The following is a 27,397-nucleotide window of genomic DNA, read 5'->3' on the forward strand; positions in this document are numbered from 1 at the left end:
ATAGGGAGTTCTCAGGCAGTGACCCTGGGTCAGGAGCACGGAGAGCTGCTGTGTTTGCTGTGGCCCCTGTCTGCCCTCCTGAGTGGCATTAGTGTGGGACCCTCATTGCCCACAGGAGCAGGGAGAGCCCTATAAGAATAGAGAGTACTAAGGCCAGTGGTCCACAAGTGGCTGTAACCCTTCCCTCTCTTCCTTCCCAGTACCTCTGGGTACAGACGCTTTAGGTCTGCCTGGAGGAGACTTCATGTCAAAATGACTCATCAGTGACTGGGTCAGTGTATCTGCCTGTCCTGGACCTCCTGGGCAAGCAGACGTGGCAGGGCTGTGTGACAGTGTCTGAGTCCCACTGTTGTTGGATAGGATTGGGTCAGAGCCCTGGTCCTATGCCTTCATTCCAGAGGGCGGAAGCCATTTGTGGTGCTGACAGTGTAGGCTGGCTAGGCGTTGTGCCTATCCCCACTGGTGTTGCCCTAAGGAGTGCCCATTGACTGTTGGTCTGGAGGGCAGCCCAGGAATTTCTTGCTGAGGCCAGGCTGCCTGGCTACCAGATGGGTTCAGCCCCCAGTGCATTGCCTTAGCTCCTGGTGCTCCCCTCAGACCCAGGCAGAGTAGCTATGTGGATTGCAGCAAGGCTGGGCACCCACTGGTCAGCGCCGTTTTTTTCCTTCACGAAGGGAGGAGGGAGGACCCGCGGGTACAGGGCATGGCATTTGTGGTGCAATACTGCCATCAAGAGGAATTTAGTTGTGGAAACTGCCAGGCTGGCGGCTGAGCGCCTGCGCAGAACTGGCTTCCCAGGGGCATGAGGGTGCAGGCGTGTGCTGAGCCCTTGGAGGCCCAGGACAGCTCAGTTCCTTGCAGTAGTGGAATCTGCAGTTTCGGAACAGAGGCAGTGGCAGGTGGCTGAGCTCCGGAACTTGTGGCCCTTGTGGCCGTGGCCTATCCTGACAAGCCAGGAGCCCTGTGGCCGCCATGTCTGAGCTGGGCTTGTGGAAGTGTCAGCCATTTTGTCCTGAGCAGGATCTTTGGGCATTTGGTCCTTCTTTTTTTTAGGAGTGAAGTGGGTGCAACACTTTCTGTTCTGAAGTGTCTGAAAACTCCCAGTGGTCCAGGAACTGCCTGGGCAGGAACGCTGGGGCTTGTTGAAGGAACGGTGGTTCATGAGCACCAATAGGGAGTGGAGCAGTTCTTACCTCTGTCCCCTCATAGGTGACCTGATCAGCATGGCGGCCATCCCAGGAGGACCCAGTCCCCGCAGAAGCACAGATGCAGTCCAGTGGGGAACGGTGGTCATCAGTCTCCTGTGCAGACACACAGTGCCCTGAGATGCTTCAGCTGCAGGCTGTGCAACATGGCGGCCCCTGAGGACTGGCTCCCACGACCTCTGCAGCCTTGCAGTCCGGGCCTCTCAGGATCCCTGGGTCGGGGAGCCTGGCACTCAACTTTCATACCTGCAGTGCTGGTGCCTGCTCTGGGGACTGACCTCTCTACCCCTCACTTGGGAGCCTTTCCGGTGGGACGTACTGGATGGACTGTACGCCATTCTGAAACAGCTTCCGCTGGATGGCGCTGCTGCTCCAGAAATGGAACCATCCCATCTTCCCCATCTCTCCCTCCGCCTTTTGTGGCTGAAAAAAATAATGGTGTCCTCCACATAATGGAACCCAACAATCTAGAATAACCAATGTCTCTGGGTCTGCAGATCTCACACTAGGGCCCTGGCAATCAAGATGTCAGCAGATGCTGCATAAGCCCTGCAGGGTTGGGTGTAGCACCCCCACCTCCACTGGACCAGGATTCCCTCTGTGCTCCCAGGGCAGACACCTCCCTGGTCTTTTTCATTTCTACCACCTCTCTGTTGTGTCTGTTAAGCCCAGGAACCTGGTGCATTCTCCTGGGGACACAGCCCTTCTTTGGAGACTTGGTGCCTCCCAGGGGCAAGTGAGCAGACCGTCTAGGGTAGGTCATGCTCTTTGCCAGCTAATTCATGTTAAAGGCCTTGTCCTTGTCAGCCTCTCTTAGAAGTCTATTAAGATGTCTCCAGACCCATCCACCAATTCCTCTGTCACAGTCTCGATACAGTGCTGAAAACCTATAGTCCCCATTGATTTCTCACTGTTGAGGTTCACCGTTTGGCCATGTGGATTATTGTGCATTAAGACCTCAGGTTTTCAGGCCCTGTTTCCCAAACCCTGGGTCAGGGATGATTTGAAAGTCTTGTGGGCAGGTTCCCAGTACCAGGTTGTGACTGTGACAGTGCTGGTTCCCTCTGCTCCTCAGAGCTGGGTCTGTGGTGCCACAAGTCCTGAGTGAGAGAGTACAGTCAGCTTCCCTGTCATATGGAATCCCCCTGTTCTCTAGTAAGAGCAACCGTGTTAATGCAGACCTCTCAACAACTCTAAGCTGTGCAAGCTGCCTGACATTGGTTTTCCTTCAAGGGTTGAGTGGCAGGAAAAGTGCTGTGCTGTGCTTCTGGCTCCAAGCTGCTAATCATGACGGGTACGGTGGCCTGCCTCCACTACCTTCCTAGTAGACTCCCAGGTCTCCCTGGGAGATCCACACTCCCATGTTTTCACACCAGTTCTGGAGGTGCTGGGTGACATGGCCTAGGACAGCGCCAGCGTTTCCTGAGAGCCCCACAGCCACTCTTCCTCGTATTAGAAGGCACCTGGAACATTCCAGTGACAGTGTCCGAGTCAGCCTGTGCCTGGATGAGGAGGTGTCCCAGCCCGTGGGGCCTTTGCAAGGAATTTCCAGGGCTGAAGCCAAGTGCGGTGCAGACGGTGGGGCTGGCTTAGGTGCAGGTCCCTACTGTGGCTCAGGGTCCTTACAGATATCCCTTGTGCACTGGTCCCATGTGCAGCCCCGAAGCTGTGTCAAGGCAGAGGGAGGAAATGTTGGGGTTCAGAGCAAGTGGCATTTGTGGTGCAATTCTGCCATCAGGAGGAAGCGGTTGGCACATCTCACCAACCCTTCCAGCTATGTGCATGTGTGGACTGGCTTGGCAGTAAAGGGAGGATGCAGATGGGTCCCAAGGCTGCACCCTGTGAGAGCTCAGAACCCTTGGGTCCAGAGCCAGCGTGGCCACTGGGGCCTGTGGGTTGTGGAAGCCCTGAACACAGGTGAGCCCCGTACTGAGCTCCAGGTGGTGTGATGGATTGTCCCAGCATGCAGAATTGGGATCCTGGTGGTGGCCTTTTCTGGGCGGGGCTTGCAGAATTCTCTGCAAAGATCTAAAGTTGTTTCTGGTCAGGATTCTATCTCATTTTCCTAATCCCCTCATGCCCTGAAGCATTGGGGTCACTGTTTTCGATGACCTCTGGGCCCAAGAGGACTCTTTCAATTTGAACCTGCCTCCTCCTACAAGAACACAGGAGTCTTCCAGTTTCGGGATCTGCTTATGGCCATTAGAACTGATCCATTTCCATTGCATGGTATCTGGCTGCGAGTCCTTACATTCAGCCTCCCTGTGAGCTCCTGAGAGCTCCTGGTCCTGGCAGGAGCATAGAGCGCTCCTGACTGCAGTTGTCCTTAGCAGAAGGAGCCTGGATGACAGGGGCCCCCTAGGGGTGGGATCCTAGCAGTGTGGGAGGAGCCAGCAGAGGCAGTGACCACTTGCCTAGGAAGAGCAGACTTTGTTTGAGGGTGTGCAGAAAGTAACACACAACTGGGACAGGAACGGACTTGAAACCCTGAACTGCTTTAGGTCTAGCGCCAGACAATCAGGAGTTCTCACCTGGTTTTTCAGCAGGGCCAGTGTCCACAGCAACTCAGCTGCTTGTCTCAAATATGGCGGCCAGTGAGGCCTGCCCTCCTCTGCCACCTGTCCATATCTGCCTGTCCCCCAGGTTCCACCCCTGGGTGACCCGATCCACTCCCATTAAGGAGGCACCTGCTGGAGGGCCCTGGCCAGCAACAAGAACCATGATTGCTGCCACCCCACTGTTCCCTAATCACAAACATTCTACTAGGGTCTGCACAGAGAGAGGGGAAGGCACAGTCAGACCCCTTATATTTCATGGCTGTGTTGCCCCACTATTGCCACCTGCCCCCATCTCCTCCTCTCCTACCCTTTGTGGATGAACCCCCAGGGTAAGGCCTCAAGTGCACACCGCCTTTAAGCAGTATCAGCTGTCTTGGGGTCCTGAGGAAATTGACTTCTCCCTCTGTCTGCTCCCCTTGTGGAACGTTACTGTGTAGAAGATAACAATATGAGTAAGGATGTCTACAGGTCCCTTGACATACCGTAACATTTCACATTGTAAGCCCTAACCACTGCCACCTCTCTAGGTTCATGTGAATTTATTTATAAAGGTCTGGTACAAGGTTGTTTTCAGAGGCACAGTTGTTGCTTTCATGGGTGTATGGATTTCTAACCTCATGAAGGATGAATTCCTGGATGTCCTCTCCTTATTTCCTTTCTTTTGTGTTTTTGCAGCCCATTCCAGAGAGAGGACAGTGGAGACTTCCCAAGTAGGTATCCCATCCCGCTCAGAGACACAGGAGCTGGCCTGGTAGGAAGCAGGGCATTGTGGGGACAGCAGGAAGTGACAGGGCCCACGTCAGAATGGAAGATGGGAGACAAAGCCCTGGCTCGCACTCCCTATGGAATGTCCCACGTTGTGTCTCCATGACGTGTAAGAGTCCAGAGTGCATTTGCACATGGAGGTGCCCCTGGCAGGACCCATGGGTTTGCTGTACCATCCAGGTAACTCCACGTGCAGCTCTGACTTTGCCTCCATTAAACAACCACCCCTTCTCTCATTCATTCTTACTAGCCTGTAAAGATACTTCTCACACCCCCTTTATCAGGTCTATACATGTGTACTTATTCCCCTTCCTGTTCCATCCTGTCATTTGTCTGAATGATGCACTGTGGATAGAGATTCCTCCTAATTCCTGAGTCAGCACCAATATGTGTTTCCTTCTGCCAATATAAGGAGTAATCCAGCATTGACCTTGGGTCACGTGCAAGGAGAGTCAGTGTGTTTGGTGTGGCCCCATCTCCCTTCCTGAGTGGCCTTAGTGTGGGACTCTCATTGTCCACAGAGCAGGGGAGAGCCCTATGGGTGTAGAGAGGTACTGAGGCCTGTAGTCCTGGGATGGCTGTAACTCTTCCCTGTCTTCCTTCCCAGTACCTCTGGCTGCAGACCTTTTAAGTCTGTCTGGATGAGACTTCCTGAGTATATGACTTGTCAGGGACTGATTCAGATTATTTGGTTGCCCTGGGCTTCCTGGTTTATCTGTTGTGGCAGGGTTCAGTAAATGTCTGAGTCTCACTGTTGTCAGGATAGGATTGGGTCAGAACCTCTGACTAATGCCTTGATCCCTGAGGACTGAAACCTTTTGTAGTGCAGACTGTGTGCCATGGCTAGGTGTGGTGCCTACCACCACTGGTGTTGCCCTCATGAGCTTCCACTGAGTGTTGTTCCCAAGGGCAGCCCAGGAGTTTCTTGTTGAGGCCAGGCTGCCTGGCTACCAGATGGGTTCAGCCCCCAGTGCATTGCCTTAGCTGCCCCTACTCCTCTCAGACCCAGGCAGAGTAGCCCATGTGGATTGCAGCCTTGCTGGGCACCCACTGGACAGCGCTGTTTTTTTCCTGTACGAAGGGTGGAGGGAGAACCGGCGGGTACAGGACCGATAGCATTTGTGGTGCAACACTGCCATCAAGAGGAATTCAGTTGCGGATACTGCTAGGCTGGCGGCTGAGCGCCTGCGCAGAACTGGCTTCCCAGGGAAGTGAGGGTGCAGGCATGTGCCGAGCCCTTGGAGGCCTGGGACAGCTTGGTTCATTGCAGTGAGCGGAATCTGGAGTTTCTGAACACAGGGAGTGGCAATGGGTTGATCTCAGGACCCTGCGGCCGCTGTGTCCTAGCCTGACATAGCCAGGAGCCCTGTGGCCCCCATGTCTGGGCGGGGCTTGTGGAAGTGTCAGCCATTTTGTCCTAAGCAGGACCTTTGGGCATTTGGTCCCTGTTTTCTTAGGTGTGAAGTGGGTGCAACACTTTCTGTTCTGAATTGTCTGAAAACTCCCAGTGGTCCAGGAACTGCCTGGGCAGGAACGCTGGGGCTTGTTGAGGGTTTAGGGGGTTACATGAGTACCAAAGGGACTGGAGCATATTCCTGCCTCTGTCCCCTCATAGATGACCTGATCAGCATGGCGGCCATCCCAGGAGGACCCAGCCCCCGCAGGAGCACAGATGCAGGCCAGCGGGGAACGGCGGTCATCAGTGTGACAGGTGTGCGGCTCCTCCTCAGTGCCAGTCAGGTGTTGCCTGTGCTGAGGGAGCTGTGACCTCAGCGAGCAGGAATCTGCTGTACCCCTGAGACCTGCAGGGTGTGGGGGGCAGGGAGAGTAAAGCTCACCCAGTGCAGGGGAGCAGAGCTGCTCAGGCTCCCTGCTGTGACCTGGTGGGGAGAGTCAGGAAGTGCTGCCTCCCCTCCTGTGCAGAGACACAGTGCCCTGAGATGCTTCAGCTGCAGGCTGTGCAACATGGCGGCCCCTGAGGACTGGCTCCCAGCACCACATCAGCCTTGCAGTCTGGGCCATGCAGGATTCCTGGGTGGGTAGTCCGGCACTTTCCACACCAACCTTGCTGGTGCCTGCTCTGGGCACTGAACTCACTCTCCCTGAGTTCCGGGCCTTCCTCGTGGGATGTGCTGGATGTACTGTATGCCATTCTGAAACAGCTTCCACTGGATGGCGCTGCTGCTCCAGAAATGGGCCTGTCCCGACTTCCCCTTCTCTCCCTCCGCCTTTTGTGGCTGAAAAAAATAATGGAGTCCTCCAGAGACAGGAACCCAAGAAGGAAGGTGTCCAGTGTTGGAGTACCAGGGTGCTTGCTGTCCCTTGGTGAATGCTCTCTCTGGGATTATAATTGTCAGTGGAAAGACAAGCAGAATCTGTGTTTCTATAGATCTTTGTATGTGTTTTGATCCGAATTATCAGCATGAGCACTCCTGCAGTCCTCTGCACCATTATGGAAGCAGCCACACCTGCCTGGGTGCAGTCATCTTCCCTAGCATCCTGCCTGTCTGGGGAAGGTGAATCTGATAGAATGACCTCTCCACTTTCTGACTACTATTCCCTCAGCTCCTCACTCTCTCTTCATGACCCCCAACCCAGGAAGAGCCCAGAGGCTCCTTTTTTTTTGACAAGCAGAGTTAGAGAGAGAGAGACACACAGAGAGAAAGGTCTTTCTTTTTCCATTGGTTCACCGCCCAAATGGCAGCTACGGCCTGCGCTACACTGATCCGAAGCCAGTAGCCAGGTGCCTTTCCTGGTCTCCCATGCGGGTGCAGGGTCCAAGTACTTGGGCCATCCTGCATTGCACTCCCGACACAGTAGAGAGCTGGACTGGAAGATGAGCAACCTGGACTAGAACCTGGGGTGCTGGCGCCACAGGCGGTGGATTAGCCAAATGAGTCAGGGCGCTGGCCTATTGTGTACATTCTTAGGATAGCTTCACTGGGCTCCTTGATTTAATCCTAGGATCTCACTTCACGCGAGTTCTCTCAGGATGGAGGGTCAATTGGGAGACCTGGGGTCATGAGTCTTCAGGTAGTATCTAAATGGACACATGTGGAGTCTTGACTTAAGGAAAACAGCAGAGGAATGAAAGGGTGTGTGGGTACTGGAGAAGGCTTTCTGGATTTTCTCTTGCATTTCTTCCATCACGATAATCTTGTTTGCCAGTCCTGAGATACGTACCCCTGAGACAGCTACCTAGCCATAGTGGGAGTGAGAGGGAATGAAATCAAGTCAGGGTCCCAGGGAGGGCCACGGTCAGGTTTGCCCAGCTTCCACGTGTCAGCAGGCTTGAGGAAAGTTGACCCAAGGCTGCATAGGTTCAGCCAGCACTAGGGCCCTGCAGAGAGCTAGGCTGCCTCTGCATTAGGATAAAGTATCAAAATTTGCATCTCAGTGACAATCATGCCTTTAGGGACCAGCAGAACCCTCTGTCAAGGTGTGCTTACCTGGATGAGTGTGATGATTTCCTCGAGCCCCTTTCTGGACAGTAGCACTGGCTCAGGGGTAGGGACTCTGGTAGAGGCCTCTCAGAGCCGTCTGTCCCTCCAATAGGGGAGCAGAGGCCTAGGCTGGGTGATCAGGTGTCCTAGCCTGTGGGGCCTTTGCATGGATCCCCGAGGGCTGAAGCCAAGTGCAGTGCAGGTGTTGCGGCCCGACTAGGTGCAGGACCCTACTATAGCTGGGGTGTCCATGTAGACGTCCTTGTGCGCTGGTCACACGTGCAGCCCCCAGCAGTGTACAGCCACCAGGGTCAGTGCAGTACCCAGTGCTGTGTGTTGGCTCCTCCTGCTCCCCTCAGGCAGGAAGAGTGGTCATGCTGGGCAGCAGCCATTTTGGATTCCTGCTGAACAGCTCTGGGCATTTTGTAGCTGTTTGAAGGGCGGAGGATAGACACGTTTTGGGGTAGGGCATGTGGCGTTTGTGCTATAATACTGCCATGGAGAGGAAGCAGTTTATGCAACCCGACAGCACTTGCAGCTGTGTGCCTGTGTGGGACTGGCTTGGCAGAAAAGGGAGGGTGCAGGTGGGTCCCAAGGCTTCCCCCTGTGAGGGCTCAGAGCCCTTGGATCCGGGTCCAGCTTGGCTACCGTGTCCAGTGGGTTATGGTGGCCCAGAACATAGGCAAGGCCAGGGGACCGAGTTCCGGTGTGTGTATGCAGCTTGGAGTAGATAGCCGAACTCGGGATCCAGTTAGTGGCCATGTCTGGATGGGGCTTGCAGAAGTCTCTGCAAAGACCTAAGCTTGGTTCTGATCAGGATTCTGTCCCGGTGCCTTGATGCATGGGGGTCACTGTTTTAGATGACCTCTGGGCCTCAAGAGGTTCCTTCAACCTTGATCCTGCCTCCTCCTACAAGAACACAGAAGTTTGCCAGTTTCACAATCTGCTTATGCCAGTTAGAACTGATCCATTTCCCTTCCTCAGAACCTGTCTCAGATCTTTACATTCAGCCTCCCTGTGAGCTCCTGAGAGCTCCTGGTCCCAGCAGGAGCATAGAGCCACTCCTACTGCAGTTGTCCTTAGCAGAAGGAGCCTGGATGACAGGGGCCCCCTAGGGGTGGGGTCCTAGCAGTGTGGGAGGAGCCAGCAGAGGCAGTGACCACTTGCCTCTGAAGAGCAGACTTTGTTTGAGGGTGTGCAGAAAGTAACACACAACTGGGACAGGAACGGACTTGAAACCCTGAACTGCTTTAGGTCTAGCGCCAATCAGGAATTCTCACCTGGTTTTCAGCAGGGCCAGTGTCCACAGCAACTCAGCTGCTTGTCTCAAATATGGCGGCCAGTGAGGCCTGCCCTGCTCTGCCTCCTGTCCATGTCTGCCTGTCCCCCAGGTCCCACCCCTGGGTGACCCGATCCAGACCCATTAGGAGGCACCTGTTGCTGGGCCCTGGCCAGCAACAAGAACCATGATTGCTGCCACCCCACTGTTCCCTAATCACAAACATTCTACTAGGGTCTGCACAGAGAGAGGGGACGGCACAGTCAGACCACTTATATTTCATGGCTGTGTTGCCCCACTATTGCCACCTGCCCCCATCTTCTCCCCTCCTACCGTTTGTGGATGAACCCAGTTAAGAAAGGAACCTAATGCATGAGGCCTTTCAGCAGTGTGTGCTGTACTGGGGTCCTGGGGGAAACGATGTCTCCCTCTGTGCTCCCACTTGCCTGTAAAGATACTATGTCACTTATACGTTATCAGGTCTATATATGCATATGTATACCCCTTCTTGTTCCATTCCGTTCAATTGTCTGCATGATGTAGTATGGATAGATTCCTCCTAATTCATGAGTTATCACCAATATGTGTGTCCTTCTGGCAATATAAGGAGTTTTCAGGCAGTGACCCTGGGTCAGGCGCATGGAGAGTTAGTGTGTTTGCTGTGGCCCTTGTCTCCCATCCTGAGTGTGGGACCTCTAGATCTGCAGACCAGGGAGGAGCCCTGTGAGAGTACAGGTTTCGTGAGGCCTGTGGTCCTGGCATGGCTGTACTCATCCCTCTCTTCCTTCCCAGTACCTCTGACTACATACCCTTTCAGTCTGCCTGGATGAGCTGTCATGTGGGAATGACTTGTCAATGACGGATTCAGATTCTCTGGCTGCCCTGTACCTGATGGGCAGGCTGGCGTGGCAGGGTTCAGTGACAGTGTAAAGTCCCCTGCTTTTCAGAATGGGATTGGGTGAGAGCCAGTGGGATCTTTGCTTGTATCCTGGAGAGCCTAAGCAACTTGTGGTGCAGACAGTGGGGCCTGGCTAGGTCAGGTGCCCTGTCCCCACGGGGGGTGCCCTAAGGAGAGTCCGATGAGCAAGTTCCCAAGGGCAGCCCAGGACTGCGTGCTTAAAACAGACTGCATGGGCTCCGGGTATGTCTAACACCCAGTACATTGCCCTAGCTCCTCCTGGTCCCTAGGAACCAGGCAGCCATGCTAGGTATCTGTTGGGACAGGACTGGTTGTTTTTTCTTCCACGCAGGGAGGAGGGAGGACTGGAGGGAACAGGAGAATGGCATTTGTGGTGCAATACTGCCATCAAGAGGAATTCATTTGCGGATCTCCTCAGGTGGTGGCTATGCGCCTGGGCGGGTCTGGCTTGGCAGGGAAGTGAGGGTATAGGTTGGTGCCAAGACGATGTTCCCTGTAGGGCTCAAATCCATGGAGACCCAGCCAGCTCAGGTCTCCACATCGAGTGGGCTCTGAAGGCCCGGACACAGGCAGTTACAGGGGTCGGAGCTCTGGGATTCATGGCAGCTGTGACCTCATGGGAAGAGCTCTGGAGCCTAGTGGTGGCCACCTCTGGGCGGGGCTTGTGGGAGCCTCCGCCATTTTTCTGCTGAGCCGGTGCTGTGGGCATTTTCCTCCCTCCCGTTGTCTCAGGAGTCAAGTAGGGTGGCAGACATTTGACAGTGAATTGTCTGGGAGACGCCCAGTGGCCCAGGAACTGCCTGGTGGAGGAACACAGGGGCTTGTTGAGGGAAAGGGGGTTACATGAGCACCTGTAGGGAACGGACCATTTTCCTTCTTCTGTGCCGTTAAGAGGTGAACTATGCAGTGTGCCTGCCTGCCAGGAGGACCCAGTCCCCGCAGGAGCACAGATGCAGGCCAGCGGGGAACGGCGGTCATCAGTGTGACAGGTGTGCGGGCTCCTCCTCAGTGCCAGTCAGGTGTCGCCTGTGCTGAGGGAGCTGTGACCTCAGCGAACAGGAATCTGCTGTGCCCCTGAGACCTGCAGGGTGTGGGGGGCAGGGAGAGTAAAGCTCACCCAGTGCAGGGGAGCAGAGCTGCTCAGGCTCCCTGCTGTGACCTGAGCTGCTGCCTCTGCATCTTCCCTCTGTGTGTCTGACTGGTTTAGGCCTGGTGGTTAGCATTCACCAGCTTGTGAGAATGCCCTTGCAAGAGGGACCCACAGTTGGAGGAAGGTGGCCTAGGTTCCTGTGTGCGCCCACTTGGACATTTCCCATGGTCTCATCTAAGTCCAGTGGTGAACAGCTGTGTTTGCATGCCTTCAAGTACATTCTGAGGATAATTTGATAGAGGGGGGTCTTTTGTTCCACGTAGCTTCATGTGGAAGTACAGCTGTGCCCTCATTAAACAACCAACCTTCACTCATTTCATTCTCACTTGCCTTTAAAGACACTCCTCACACCCACCTTAACCTGTCTATACATGCATAGTTATTCCCCTTCCTGTTCCATTCCCTGAATTGTCTGATTGATGCACTGTGGATAGAGATTCCTCCTTATTCCTGAGTCAGCACCAGTATGTGTTTCCTTCTGCCAATATAGGGAGTTCTCAGGCAGTGACCCTGGGTCAGGAGCACGGAGAGCTGCTGTGTTTGCTGTGGCCCCTGTCTGCCCTCCTGAGTGGCATTAGTGTGGGACCCTCATTGCCCACAGGAACGGGGAGAGCCCTGTAAGGATAGAGAGTACTAAGGCCAGTGGTCCACAAGTGGCTGTAACCCTTCACTCTCTTCCTTCCCAGTACCTCTGGGTACAGACGCTTTAGGTCTGCCTGGAGGAGACTTCATGTCAAAATGACTCATCAGTGACTGGGTCAGTGTATCTGCCTGTCCCGGACCTCCTGGGCAAGCAGACGTGGCAGGGCTGTGTGACAGTGTCTGAGTCCCACTGTTGTTGGATAGGATTGGGTCAGAGCCCCTGGTCCAAAGCCTTCATTCCAGAGGGCGGAAGCCATTTGTGGTGCTGATAGTGTAGCCTGGATAAGCGTTGTGCCTGTCCCCACTGGTGTTGCCCTAAGGAGTGCCCATTGACTGTTGGTCTCGAGGGCAGCCCAGGAATTTCTTGCTGAGGCCAGCCTGCCAGGGCACCGGATGGGTTCAGCCCCCAGTGCATTGCCTTAGCTCCTGGTGCTCCCCTCAGACCCAGGCAGAGTAGCTATGTGGATTGCAGCCATGCAGGCACCCACTGGACAGCGCCGTTTTCTCCCTCACGAAGGGAGGAGGGAGGACCCGCGGGTACAGGGCAGATGGCATTTGTGGTGCAATATTGCCATCAAGAGGAATTCATTTGCGGATCCCGCTAGGTTTGCGGCTGAGCGCCTGCGCAGAACTGGCTTCCCAGGGACGTGAGGGTGCAGGCGGGTCCTGAGGCCATTTTGGTGGTGGGCTCAAAGCCCTTGGAGTCCTGGGGCAGCTCGGTTTCCTGAGAGGAGTGGGCTCTGGAGGCTCTGGACCCAGGCACTGCTAGGGGCTGAGTTCCGGGACTTGTGGCCCGTGTCCTAGCCTGGAAGAGTCTGGAGCCTGGTGGCCGCCATGTATGGTGGGACTTGTAGAAGCCTCAGCCATTTTGTCAGAGCAGGATATGAGGGCATTTTCGTCCCTCCCCTTGTCTTAGGAGTGAAGTTGGTGGCACACTTTGTATTCTGAATTGTCTGGGAGACTCCAAGTTGCCCAGGAACTGCCTGATGGAGGAACACAGGGGCTTGTTGAGGGAAAGGGGGTTACATGAGCACCAAAGGGACTGGAGCATTTTCCTACCTCTGTCCCCTCACAGGTGACCTGATCAGCATGGCGGCCATCCCAGGAGGACCCAGTCCCCGCAGGAGCACAGATGCAGGCCAGCCGGGAACGGCGCTCATCAGTGTGACAGGTGTGCGGCTCCTCCTCAGTGCCAGTCAGGTGTCGCCTGTGCTGAGGGAGCTGTGACCTCAGCGAGCAGGAATCTGCTGTGCCCCTGAGACCTGCAGGGTGTGGAGGGCAGGGAGAGTAAAGCTCACCCAGTGCAGGGGAGCAGAGCTGCTCAGGCTCCCTGCTGTGACCTGGTGGGGAGAATCAGGAAGTGCTGCCTCCCCTCCTGTGCAGAGACACAGTGCCCTGAGATGCTTCAGCTGTAGGCTGTGCACCATGGCGGCCCCTGAGCACTGGCCCCCACCTCACAGCAGTCTGGCAGCCTGGCCTCTTCTGATCCCTTGGTGGAGGAGCCCAGCTCACTCTCTTCTCAACATCTATTGGTGTACCGGCTCTCCAACCAGGGACGGAACGTACTCTTCCTCATTTCTGAAGCTTAGCGCTTGTGATGTGGAGGGTGGACTGCGGGGCATTCTGAAACTTCTTCCGCTGGGTGATATACTATTGCTCCAGGATTGTAACCCCCCCTTTTTCCCCTACTCTACCTCTGCTCTTTGTAGCTGAAAAAATTCTTTGCATGCTCCAAACATAGAACCCCAAGAACTAAGGTTTACTGTGTGGAGGTCCCTCAGTACATGGTGACCTTTATTTGACATCTATCACTGGAGCATAGAAATGTTCCTGAGAAGCACCGGTACAAAATACATGCATCTGTGCGTCTATCACCTCAGTGCTTATTTTCATTGGAATATCATCCTAATCACTTTATTTGAAAGGCAGAGTTACCAGAGAGAATGAACAAAAGAGAGATCTTCCCCCTGTTGGTTCACTCTCCAAATGGCCAGGTTTCCAGATAGAAGCCAGTTGCCTGGAACTCCACTTGGGTCTTCCTCATGGCTGAAGTGGGCCAGGGACTTGAACCATCTATTTCTGCTTTCCTAGGCACATTCTTAGGGAACTGGATCACAAGTAGAGCAGCTGGGACTCTGTCCAGGTTCCATATAGGACACCTGTGTTGTAGGTGGCGGCTCAGTCTGCTGTGCCAAATGCTGTCTTCTGAAGACTCCCTTGTTTTCTCTGCAAAGTTGTGGACCTTGTACAGCGCTCTCAGCACCCTGTCATCCTCACTATGATTCTTCTATCCTGGTGAGAATAACATAGACTAAGGTGGTCTTATGCACATCTCTGTGCATGAGATCTCTGTGGTCTCATCCGTGTCCATTGGTGAACAGCCGTGTTTGCAGGTGTTGCGATACATTCTTAGGGTGATTTGGGAGAGGAGTCATTTGATCTTCTGACAGAAGCCTGTGACCTGCCTACCTGGAGGAGGCCCCACATGACAGAGGGTCCCATGTCAGTGCTGGCTGCAGCAAATGTCACGTTGCACCATGCACAGACATAGATCATCTCTCGCTTTAGTAGAAAATGGCAGAGGAAGAGGATATGGCCTGTGGGGCGCTGGACAAGTCAGGTTGGCATTTGTCATACATGATTGCCATCAGGATGGCCTTGTTTGCCTATCCCAAGGTACATATTGTGGGGCAGCTACCAGGCCATGGTGAGATCGCAATGATGTCAGGGTCCAAGGAAGCGCTCCCCAGCTTGCGGATTCCATGAGTAAAGCTCCCAAAGCCCTCGGCCTCCCAACAGTGTTAGCTCTATTGGGGTCCTGCAGACTGATTTCCCCTCTCTGCTCCCCTTGTGGAATTTTAATGTGTATAATACCACAAAAGGAAGAAATATGTCTACAAGTCTCTTCAAGTCAAGTTAATCACTCCCTACCTGTAAAGTTCTGGTAAGATGTTGTTTGCAGAGGCAGAGTTGTTGCTTTCCTGGGGCTCTTGAGTCCGAACTTGATGAAGGATGAGTTCAAGGATCTTCTCTCAGGATTTCCTCTCTTTATGCCGTATGCTGCCATCCAGAGAGATGACAGCAGACTTCCCAAACCAGCGTCTCATCCAGCTCGAGGACATAGGAACAGGCCTAGGTAGGAAGCTAGGTTTTTTGGGAGCCACAGGATTTGACAGCACCCAGTGCATTGCCTTAGCTCCTGGTGCTCCCCTCAGACCCAGGCAGAGTAGCCTATGTGGATTGCAGCCATGCTGGGCACCCACTGGACAGCGCCATTTTTTTCGTTCACGAAGGGAGGAGGGAGGACCCGCGGGTACAGGGCAGATGGAATTTGTGGTACAATACTGCCATCAAGAGGAATCCATTGGCGGATCCCGCTAGGTTTGCGGCTGTGCGCAAACGCAGAACTGGCTTCCAGAGACGTGAGGGTGCACGCGGGTGCTGAGGCCATTTCCACGGGGGGCTCAGAGCCCTTGGAGCCTCGGGGCAGCTCGGTTTCCTGCAAGGAATGGACTGTGGAGGCTCTGGAACAAGGCAGTGGCAGGGTCTGAGCTCCGGGACTTGTAGCCTCTGTGTCCTAGCCTGGGAGAGTCGGGAGCCTGGTGGCCGCCATGTCTGGGCGGGGCTTGTAGAAGCCTCAGCCATTTTGTCAGCACAGGAGCTGTGTGCATTTTTGCCCATCATCTTGCCTTAGGCGTGAAGTAGGGTGGCCCACTTTCTGTTCTTAATTGTCTAGGAGACTCCCAGTGTCTCAGCAACTGCCTGGAGGAGGAACACAGCGGCTTGTTGAGTAAAGGGGGTTACATGAGCCCCAGTAGGGACTGGAGCATTTTCCTACCTCTGTCCCCTCATAGGTGACCTGATCAGCATGGTGGCCATCCCAGGAGGACCCCGTCCCCGCAGGAGCACAGATGCAGGCCAGCGGGGAACGGCGGTCATCAGTGTGACAGGTGTGCGGGCTCCTCCTCAGTGCCAGTCAGGTGTCGCCTGTGCTGAGGGAGCTGTGACCTCAGCGAGCAGGAATCTGCTGTGCCCCTGAGACCTGCAGGGTGTGGGGGGCAGGGAGAGTAAAGCTCACCCAGTGCAGGGGAGCAGAGCTGCTCAGGCTCCCTGCTGTGCCCTGGTGGGGAGAGTCAGGAAGTGCTGCCTCCCCTCCTGTGCAGAGACACAGTGCCCTGAGATGCTTCAGCTGCAGGCTGTGCACCATGGCGGCCCCTGAGCACCAACCCCACCGCTTCTGCGGCCTTGCAGTCCGGGCCTCTCTGGATCCCTGGGTCGGGGAGCCCAGCACTCAACTTTCCACACCAACCTTCCTGGTGCCTGCTCTGGGCACTGAACTCTCCCCCTACTTGCCAGCCTTCCATGTTGGATGTGTTGGAGGACACAGTTCATTCTGAAACAGCTTCCTCTGGATGGCGCTGCTGCTCCAGAAATGGAACCATCCCATCTTCCCCATCTCTCCCTCCGCCTTTTGTGGCTGAAAAAGATAATGGTGTCCTCCACATAATGGAACCCAAGAATCTAGAACCACCTTTGTGGCTGAGGTCCCTGGCTCTGCAGATCTCACACTAGGGCCCTGGCAATCAAGATGTCAGCAGATGCTGCATAAGCCCTGCAGGGTTGGGTGTAGCACCCCCACCTCCACTAGACCAGGATTCCCTCTGTGCTCCCAGGGCAGACACCTCCCTGGTCTTTTTCATTTCTACCACCTCTCTGTTGTGTCCGTTAAGCCCAGGAACCTGGTGCCCTTCTTTGGAGACTTGGTGCCTCCCAGGGGCAAGTGAGTAGAAAGTCTAGGGTAGGTCATGCTCTTTGCCAGCTAATTCATGTTAAAGGCCTTGTCCTTGTCAGCTTCTCTTAGGAGTCTATTAAGATGTCTCTAGACTGATCCACCAATTCCTCTGTCACAGTCTCGATACAGTGCTGAAAATCTGTCTGTCCCCATTGATTTCTCACTGTTGAGGTTCATCGTTTGGCCATGTGGACTTTTGTGCATTAAGACCTCAGGTTTTCAGGCCCTGTTTCCCAAACCCTGGGTCAGGGATGGATGATTTGAAAGTCTTGAGGGCAGGTCCCCAGTACCAGGTTGTGACTGTGACAGTGCTGGTTCCCTCTGCTCCTCAGAGCTGGGTCTGTGGTGCCACAAGTCCTGAGTGAGAGAGTACAGTCAGCTTCCCTGTCATATGGAATCCCCCTGTTCTCTAGTAAGAGCAACCGTGTTAATGCAGACCTCTCAACAACTCTAAGCTGTGCAAGCTGCCTGACATTGGTTTTCCTTCAAGGGTTGAGTGGCAGGAAAAGTGCTGTGCTGTGCTTCTGGCTCCAAGCTGCTAATCATGACGGGTACGGTGGCCTGCCTCCACTACCTTCCTAGTAGACTCCCAGGTCTCCCTGGGAGATCCACACTCCCATGTTTTCACACCAGTTCTGGAGGTGCTGGGTGACATGGCCTAGGACAGCGCCAGCGTTTCCTGAGAGCCCCACAGCCACTCTTCCTCATATTAGAAGGCACCTGGATCATTCCAGTGACAGTGTCCGAGTCAGCCTGTGCCTGGATGAGGAGGTGTCCCAGCCTGTGGGGCCTTTGCAAGGATTTTCCAGGGCTGAAGCCAAGGGTGGTGTAGACGGTGGGGCTGGCTTGGGCGCAGGTCCCTACTGTGGCTCAGGGTCCTTACAGACATCCCTTGTGCACTGGTCCCATATGCAGCCCCGAAGCTGTGTCAAGGCAGAGGGAGGAAATGTTGGGGTCCAGGGCAGGTGGCATTTGTGGTGCAATTCTGCCATCACTAGGAAGCGGTTGGTACATCTCACCAACCCTTCCAGTATGTGCATGTGTGGACTGGCTTGGCAGGAAAGGGAAGGTGCAGATGGGTCCCAAGGCTGCACCCTGTGAGAGTTCAGAACCCTTGGGTCCAGAGCCAGCGTGGCCACTGGGGCCTGTGGGTTGTGGAAGCCCTGAACACAGGTGAGCCCCGTACTGAGCTCCAGGTGGTGTGATGGCTTGTCCCAGCATGCAGAACTGGGGATCCTGGTGGCGGCCTTGTCTGGGCGGGGTTTGCAGAAGTCTCTGAGAAGACCTAAGGTTGGTTCTGATCAGGATACTATCTTATTTTCCTAATCCCCTCATGCCCTGAAGCATTGGGGTCACTGTTTTCGATGACCTCTGGGCCTAAGAGGACTCTTTCAACTTGAACCTGCCTCCTCCTCCAAGAACACAGGAGTCTTCCCGTTTCGGGATCTGCTTATGGCCATTAGAACTGATCCATTTCCATTGCATGGTATCTGGCTGCGAGTCCTTACATTCAGCCTCCCTGTGAGCTCCCCAGAGCTCCTGGTCCTGGCAGGAGCATAGAGCCGCTCCTGACTGCAGTTGTCCTTAGCAGAAGGAGCCTGGATGACAGGGCCACCTAGGGGTGGGATCCTAGCAGTGTGGGAGGAGCCAGCAGAGGCAGTGAGCAGGGTGGATGTTGCCTCTGAAGAGCAGACTTTGTTTGAGGGTGTGCAGAAAGTAACACACAACTGGGACAGGAACGGACTTGAAACCCTGAACTGCTTTAGGTCTAGCTCCAGACAATCAGGAGTTCTCACCTGGTTTTTCGGCAGGGCCAGTGTCCACAGAAACTCAGCTGCTTGTCTGAAATATGGCTGACAGTGAGGCCTGCCCTCCTCTGCCTCCTTTCCATGTCTACCTTTCCCCCAGGTTCCACCCCTGGGTGACCCGATCCAGACCCATTAAGGAGGCACCTGCTGGAGGGCCCTGGGCAGCAACAAGAACTGTGATTGCTTCCGCCCCACTGTTCCCTAATCACAAACATTCTAGTAGGGTCTGCACAGAGAGAGGGGAAGGCACAGTCAGACCCCTTACATTTCATGGCTGTGTTGCCCCACTATTGCCACCTGCCCCCATCTTCTCCTCTCCTACCCTTTGTGGATGAACCCAGCAAAGTAAGGAACCTAATGCACGAGGCCTTTCAGCAGTGTGTGCTGTACTGGGGTCCTGGGGGAAACGATGTCTCCCTCTCTGCTCCCATTGTGGAATCTCACTGTGCAGAACACAACAAAAAGAGTAAGGATGTTTAGAGGTCCCTGCAGATAGCATAACTTTTTACACTATAGGCCCTAACCACTGCTACCTTCCTAGGTCCACATGAATTTATTTATAAAGCTCTGGTGCAATGTTGCCTTCACAGGCAGAGTTGTTGCTTTCCTGGATACATTGAGTCCTAAGCTCATAAAGGATGAGTTCCCGGATGTCATCTCCTCATTTGCTTTCTTTTGTCCCTTTTGCAGCCCACCCTGGAGAAAAGACAGTAGAGATTTCCCAAACTGGCATCTCATCCCACTCAAACTCCATCTCAACCCACAGGAGCTGGCCTGGGTAAGAAGCAGGGCATTGTGGGGGCAGCGGGAGTGACAGGGCCTACCTTCGATGGGAGGACCGTTCAGATGATGCACTGATCATTTCCCTGGTTCCAAGGTTGTGTTTCCATGGAGTGGAGGAGTGCAGAGTGTATTTGTGTGTTCAGGTAACCCTTTGTAGGACCCATGGGTTTGCTATACAATCCAGGTTGCTCCATGTGCAATGTGGCTGTGACCACACCTTCACTCAATGATTCTCACTTGCCTGTAAAGATACTACGTCACTTATACGTTATCAGGTCTATATATCCGTATGTATACCCCTTCTTGTTCCATTCCGTTCAATTGTCTGCATGATGTAGTGTGGATAGTTTCCTCCTAATTCATGAGTTACCACCAATATGTGTGTCCTTCAGGCAGTGACCCTGGGCAGGCACATGGATAGTTAGTGTGTTTGCTGTGGCCCTTGTCTCCTGTCCTGAGTGTGGGACCTCTGTATCTGCAGACCAGGGAGGAGCCCTGTGAGAGTACAGGTTTCGTGAGGCCTGTGGTCCTGGGATGGCTGTAACTCATCCCTCTCTTCCTTCCGAGTACCTCTGACTACATACCCTTTCAGTCTGCCTGGTTGAGCTGTCATGTGGGAATGACTTGTCAGTGACTAATTCAGATTCTCTGGCTGCCCTGTACCATCGGGGCAGGCTGGCGTGGCAGGGTTCAGTGACAACGTAAAGTCTCCCGCTTTTCAGAATGGGATTGGGTGAGAGCCAGTGGGATCTTTGCTTGTATCCTGGAGAGCCTAAGCAACTTGTGGTGCAGACAGTGGGGCCTGGCTAGGTGCAGGTGCCCTGCCCCATGGGGGGGTGCCCTAAGGAGCCTCTGATGAGCAAGTTCCCAAGGGTAGCCCAGGACTGCGTGCTGAGGCCAGACTGCATGGGTTCCGGGTATGTCTAACACCCAGTACATTGCCCTAGCTCCTCCTGGTCCCTAAACCAGGCAGCCTTGCTAGGTATCTGTTGGGACAGGACTGGTAGTTTTTTCCTCCACTCAGGGAGGAGGGAGGACTGGAGGGAACAGGAGAATGGCATTTGTGGTGCAATACTGCCATCCAGAGGAATTCATTTGCGGATCTCCACAGGTGGTGGCTATGTGCCTGGGCGGGACTGCCTTGGCAGGGAAGTGAGGGTATAGGTTGGTGCGAAGACGATGTTCCCTGTAGGGCTCAAATCCGTGGAGGCCCCAGCCAGCTCGGGTGTCCACTTCGAGTGGGCTCTGAAGGCCCGGACACATGCAGTTACAGGGGTCGGAGCTCTGGGATTCATGGCAGCTGTGACCTGGTGGGAAGAGCCTAGTGGCAGCCATGTCTGGGCGGGGCTTATGGAAGCCTCCGCCATTTCGTGCTGAGCGGGTGCTGTGGGCATTTTCCTCCCTTCTGTTGTCTTAGGAGTCAAGTAGGGTGGCAGACATTAGACGGTGAATTGTCTAGGAGACTCCCAGTGGTCCAGGAACTGCCTGGTGGAGGAACACAGGGGCTTATTGAGGGAAAGGGGGTTACATGAGCACCAAAGGGACTGGTACATTTTCCTACCTCTGTCCCCTCATAGGTGACCTGATCAGCATGGCGGCCATTCCAGGAGGACCCAGTCCCCGCAGGAGCACAGATGCAGGCCAGCGGGGAACGGCGGTCATCAGTGTGACAGGTGTGCGGGCTCCTCCTCAGTGCCAGTCAGGTGTCGCCTGTGCTGAGGGAGCTGTGACCTCAACGAGCAGGAATCTGCTGTGCCCCTGAGACCTGCAGGGTGTGGGGGGCAGGGAGAGTAAAGCTCACCCAGTGCAGGGGAGCAGAGCTGCTCAGGCTCCCTGCTGTGCCCTGGTGGGGAGAGTCAGGAAGTGCTGCCTCCCCTCCTGTGCAGAGACACAGTGCCCTGAGATGCTTCAGCTGCAGCCTGTGCACCATGGCGGCCCCTGAGGACTGTCCCACATGACTTCTGTAGCCTGGCAGACAGGGCCTCTCAGGATCCCTGGGTGGGGGAGCCTGGCACTGAACTTTCCACACCAACCTTGCTGGTGCCTGCTCTGGGCACTGAACTCACTCTCCCTGAGTTCCGGGCCTTCCTCGTGGGATGTGCTGGATGGACTGTATGCCATTCTGAAACAGCTTCCGCTGGATGGCGCTGCTGCTCCAGAAATGGGCCTGTCCCGTCTTCCCCTTCTCTCCCTCCGCCTTTTGTGGCTGAAAAAAATAATGGAGTCCTCCACAGACAGGAACCCAAGAAGGAAGGTGTCCAGTGTTGGAGTACCAGGGTGCTTGCTGTCCCTTGGTGAATGCTCTCTCTGGGATTATAATTGTCAGTGGAAAGACAAGAAGCAGAATCTGTGTTTCTATAGATCTTTGTATGTGTGTTGATCCGAATTATCAGCATGAGCACTCCCGCAGTCCTCTGCACCATTATGGAAGCAGCCACACCTGCCTGGGTGCAGTCATCTTCCCTAGCATCCTGCCTGTCTGGGGAAGGTGTATCTGATAGAATGACCTCTCCACTTTCTGACTACTATTCCCTCAGCTCCTCTCTCTCTTCATGACCCCCAACCCAGGAAGAGCCCAGAGGCTCCTTTTTTTTGACAAGCAGAGTTAGAGAGAGACACACACAGAGAGAAAGGTCTTCCTTTTTCCGTTGGTTCACCGCCCAAATGGCCGCTACGGCCGGCGCTACACCGATCCGAAGCCAGGAGCCAGGTGCCTTTCCTGGTCTCCCATGCGGGTGCAGTGTCCAAGCACTTGGGCCATCCTGAACTGCACTCCCGGGCCACAGTAGAGAGCTGGACTGGAAGAGGAGCAACCTGGACTAGAACCTGGGGTGCTGGTGCCACAGGCGGTGGATTAGCCAAGTGAGTCAGGGCGCCAGCATATATGTGTACATTCTTAGGATAGCTTCATGGGGAGAATTTCCTGGGCTCCTTGATTTAATCCTAGGACCTCACTTCACGCGAGTTCTCTCAGGATGGAGGGTCAATTGGGAGATCTGGGGTCATGAGTCTTCAGGTAGTATCTAAATGGACACATGTGGAGTCTTGGTTTTATGGAAAACAGCAGAGGAATGAAAGGGTGTGTGGGTACTGGAGAAGGCTTTCTGGATTTTCTCTTGCATTTCTTCCATCACGACAATCTTGTTTGCCAGTCCCGAGATACGTACTCCTGAGACAGCTACCTGGCCATAGTGGGAGTGAGAGGGAATGAAATCAAGCCAGGGTCCCAGGGAGGGCCACGGTCAGGTTTGCCCAGCTTCCACATGTCCAGCAGGCTTGTGGAAAGTTGACCCAAGGCTGCATAGGTTCAGCCAGCACCTGCAGAGAGCTAGGCTGCCTCTGCGTTAGGATAAAGTATCAAAATTTGCATCTCGGTGCAATCATGCATTTTAGGGACCAGCAGAACCCTCTGTCAAGGTGTGCTTACCTGGCTGAGTGTGATGATTTCCTCCAGCCCCTTTCTGGACATTAGCACTGGCTCAGGGGTAGGGACTCTGGCAGAGGCCTCTCCTCAGAGCCGTCTGTCCCACCAGTAGGGGAGCAGAGGCCTAGGCTGGGTGATCAGGTGTCCTAGCCTGTGGGGCCTTTGCATGGATCCCCGAGGGCTGAAGCCAAGTGCAGTGCAGGTGTTGCGGCCCGACTAGGTGCAGGTCCCTACTATAGCTGGGGTGTCCATGTAGACATCCCTTGTGCGTTGGTCACACGTGCAACCCCCAGCACGTGTCAGTGCAGTACCCACCAGGGTCAGTGCAGTACCCAGTGCTGTGTGTTGGCTCCTCCTGCTCCCCTCAGCCAGGAAGAGTGGTCATGCTGGGCAGCAGCCATTTTGGATTCCTGCTGAACAGCTCTGGGCATTTTGTAGCTGTTTGAAGGGCGGAGGATAGACTCATTTTGGGGTAGGGCAGGTGGCGTTTGTCCTACAATACTGCCATGGAGAGGAAGCAGTTTATGCAACCCGACAGCACTTGCAGCTGTGTGCCTGTGTGGGACTGGCTTGGCAGAAAAGGGAGGGTGTAGGTGGGTCCCAAGGCTTCCCCCTGTGAGGGCTCAGAGCCCTTGGATCTGGGTCCAGTTAGGCTACCGTTTCCAGTGGGTTATGGTGGCCCAGAACATAGGCAAGGCCAGGGGACCGAGTTCCGGTGTGTGTGTGCAGCTTGGAGCAGATAGCGGAACTCGGGATCCAATTAGTGGCCATGTCTGTGTGGGGCTTGGAGAAGTCTCTGCTAAGACCTAGGCTTGTTCCCGATCAGGATTCTGCCCGGTGCCTTGGTGCATGGGGGTCACTGTTTTAGATGACCTCTGGGCCTCAAGAAGGTTCCTTCAACCTTGAACCTGCCTCCTCCTACAAGAACACAGAAGGTTCCACCCCTGGGTGACCCGATCCAGACCCATTAAGGAGGCACCTGCTGGAGGGCCCTGGGCAGCAACAAGAACCATGATTGCTTCCACCACACTGTTCCCTAATCACAAACATTCTAGTAGGGTCTGCACAGAGAGAGGGGAAGGCACAGTCAGACCCCTTACATTTCATGGCTGTGTTGCCCCACTATTGCCACCTGCCCCCATCTTGTCCCCTCCTACCCTTTGTGGATGAACCCAGCAAAGAAAGGAACCTAATGCACGAGGCCTTTCAGCAGTGTGTGCTGTACTGGGGTCCTGGGGGAAACGATGTCTCCCTCTCTGCTCCCATTGTGGAGTCTCACTGTGCAGAACACAACAAAAAGAGTAAGGATGTTTAGAGGTCCCTGCAGATAGCATAACTTTTTACATTATAGGCCCTAACCACTGCTACCTTCCTAGGTCCACATGAATTTATTTATAAAGCTCTGGTGCAATGTTGCTTTCACAGGCAGAGTTGTTGCTTTCCTGGATACATTGAGTCCTAAGCTCATAAAGGATGAGTTCCCGGATGTCATCTCCTCATTTGCTTTCTTTTGTCCCTTTTGCAGCCCATCCTGGAGAAAAGACAGTAGAGACTTCCCAAACTGGCATCTCATCCCACTCAAACTCCATCTCAACCCACAGGAGCTGGCCTGGGTAAGAAGCAGGGCATTGTGGGGGCAGCGGGAGTGACAGGGCCTACCTTCGATGGGAGGACCGTTGGGATGATGTGCTGATCACTTCCCTGGTTCCAAGGTTGTGTTTCCATGGAGTGGAGGAGTGCAGAGTGTATTTGTGTGTTCAGGTAACCCTTTGTAGGACCCATGGGTTTGCTATACAATCCAGGTTGCTGCATTTGCAATGTGGCTGTGACCACACCTTCCCTCAATGATTCTCACTTGCCTGTAAAGATACTATGTCACTTATACGTTATCAGGTCTATACATGCATATGTATACCCCTTCTTGTACCATTCCGTTCAATTGTCTGCATGATGTAGTGTGGATAGATTCCTCCTAATTCATGGATTACTACCAATATGTGTGTCCTTTTGGCAGTGACCCTGGGCAGGCGTATGGAGAGTTAGTGTGTTTGCTGTGGCCCTTGTCTCCCGTCCTGAGTGTGGGACCTCTAGATCTGCCGACCAGGGAGGAGCCCTGTGAGAGTACAGGTTTCGTGAGGCCTGTGGTCCTGGGATGGCTGTAACTCATCCCTCTCTTCCTTCCCAGTACCTCTGACTACATACCCTTTCAGTCTGCCTGGATGAGCTGTCATGTGGGAATGACTTGTCAATGACAGATTCAGATTCTCTGGCTGCCCTGTACCTCCGGGGCAGGCTGGCGTGGCAGGGTTCAGTGACAGTGTAAAGTCTCCCGCTTTTCAGAATGGGATTGGGTGAGAGCCAGTGGGATCTTTGCTTGTATCCTGGAGAGCCTAAGCAACTTGTGGTGCAGACAGTGGGGCCTGGCTAGGTGCAGGTGCCCTGCCCCCACGGGCGGGTGCCCAAGGGCAGCCCAGGACTGGGTGCTTAAGCCAGACTGCATGGGCTCCGGATACGTTTAACACCCAGTACATTGCCCTAGCTCCTCCTGGTCCCTAGGAACCAGGCAGCCATGCTAGGTATCTGTTGGGACAGCACTGGGTGTTTTTTCCTCCACGCAGGGAGGAGGGAGGACTGGAGGGAACAGGAGAATGGCATTTGTGGTACAATACTGCCATCAAGAGGAATTCATTTGCGGATCTCCTCAGGTGGTGGCTATGTGCCTCTTCGGGTCTGGCTTGGCAGGGAAGTGAGGGTATGGTTGGTGCGAAGATGATGTTCCCTGTAGAGCTCAAATCCGTGGAGGCCCCAGGCAGCTCAGGTCTCCAAATCGAGTGGGCTCTGAAGGCCCAGACACAGGCAGTTACAGGGGTCGGAGCTCTGGGATTCATGGCAGCTGTGACCTGGTGGGAAGAGCCTAGTGGCAGCCATGTCTGGGCGGGGCTTATGGAAGCCTCTTCCATTTTGTGCTGAGCGGGTGCTGTGGGCATTTTCCTCCCTTCTGTTGTCTCAGGAGTCAAGTAGGGTGGCAGACTTTTGACGGTGAATTGTCTGGGAGACTCCCAGTGGCCCAGGACCTGCCTGGTGGAGGAACACAGGGGCTTGTTGAGGGAAAGGGGGTTACATGAGCACCAAAGGGACTGGAATATTTTCCTACCTCTGTCCCCTCATAGGTGACCTGATCAGCATGGCGGCCATCCCAGGAGGACCCAGCCCCCGCAGGAGCACAGATGCAGGCCAGCGGGGAACGGCGGTCATCAGTGTGACAGGTGTGCGGGCTCCTCCTCAGTGCCAGTCAGGTGTCGCCTGTGCTGAGGGAGCTGTGACCTCAGCGAGCAGGAATCTGCTGTGCCCCTGAGACCTGCAGGGTGTGGGGGGCAGGGAGAGTAAAGCTCACCCAGTGCAGGGGAGCAGAGCTGCTCAGGCTCCCTGCTGTGCCCTGGTGGGGAGAGTCAGGAAGTGCTGCCTCCCCTCCTGTGCAGAGACACAGTGCCCTGGGATGCTTCAGCTGCAGGCTGTGCAACATGGCGGCCCCTGAGGACTGTCCCACATGACTTCTGTAGCCTGGCAGACAGGGCCTCTCAGGATCCCTGGGTGGGTAGTCCTACACTCAACTTTCCACACCAACCTTACTGGTGCCTGCTCTGGGCACTGAACTCACTCTCCCTGAGTTCCGGGCCTTCCACGTGGGATGTGCTGGATGGACTGTATGCCATTCTGAAACTGCTTCCGCTGGATGGCGCTGCTGCTCCAGAAATGGGCCTGTCCCGTCTTCCCCTTCTCTCCCTCCGCCTTTTGTGGCTGAAAAAAATAATGGAGTCCTCCACAGACAGGAACCCAAGAAGGAAGGTGTCCAGTGTTGGAGTACCAGGGTGCTTGCTGTCCCTTGGTGAATGCTCTCTCTGGGATTATAATTGTCAGTGGAAAGACAAGTAGAATCTGTGTTTCTATAGATATTTGTATGTGTTTTGATCCGAGTTATCAGCATGAGCACTCCTGCAGTCCTCTGCACCATTGTGGAAGCAGCCACACCTGCCACACCTCCCTAGCATCCTGCCTGTCTGGGGAAGGTGTATCTGATAGAATGAGCTCTCCACTTTCTGACTACTTTTCCCTCAGCTCCTCACTCTCTTCATGACCCCCAACCCAGGAAGAGCCCAGAGGCTCCTTTTTTTTGACAAGCAGAGTTAGAGAGAGAGACACACACAGAGAGAAAGGTCTTCCTTTTTCCGTTGGTTCACCGCCCAAATGGCCGCTACGGCCGGCGCTACACCGATCCGAAGCCAGGAGCCAGGTGCCTTTCCTGGTCTCCCATGCGGGTGCAGGGTCCAAGCACTTGGGCCATCCTGCACTGCACTCCTGGGCCACAGTAGAGAGCTGGACTGGAAGAGGAGCAACCTGGACTAGAACCTGGGGTGCTGGCGCCACAGGCGGTGGATTAGCCAAGTGAGTCAGGGCACTGGCCTATATGTGTACATTCTTAGGATAGCTTCATGGGGAGAATTTCCTGGGCTCCTTGATTTAATCCTAGGACCTCACTTCACGCGAGTTCTCTCAGGATGGAGGGTCAATTGGGAGACCTGGGGTCATGAGTCTTCAGGTAGTATCTAAATGGACACACGTGGAGTCTTG

The 27,397-nt window shown here is 54.6% G+C and overlaps 1 protein-coding gene across 38 annotated transcripts in view; it reads left to right on the forward strand.

The window, feature by feature from the left end:
* The window catches only part of LOC103351904 (uncharacterized), a 262,291-nt gene that overhangs the window by 116,202 nt on the left and 118,692 nt on the right, over nt 1-27,397 (forward strand). For 36 of the 38 annotated variants that reach the window (XM_070066604.1, XM_070066590.1, XM_070066581.1 and 33 more), the window contains 5 exons: nt 4,439-4,473; nt 6,144-6,239; nt 13,037-13,132; nt 19,252-19,339; nt 24,294-24,381. In XM_070066604.1, the coding sequence (XP_069922705.1) occupies nt 4,439-4,473; nt 6,144-6,239; nt 13,037-13,132; nt 19,252-19,339; nt 24,294-24,381 (403 nt within the window). The remainder of the gene's footprint in view (nt 1-4,438; nt 4,474-6,143; nt 6,240-13,036; nt 13,133-19,251; nt 19,340-24,293; nt 24,382-27,397) is intronic. The other 2 variants (XM_070066598.1, XM_070066606.1) reach the window with 2 other exon arrangements.

This window comes from Oryctolagus cuniculus, chromosome X (genome assembly GCF_964237555.1).
Source record: "Oryctolagus cuniculus chromosome X, mOryCun1.1, whole genome shotgun sequence".
NCBI lineage: Eukaryota > Metazoa > Chordata > Mammalia > Lagomorpha > Leporidae > Oryctolagus > Oryctolagus cuniculus.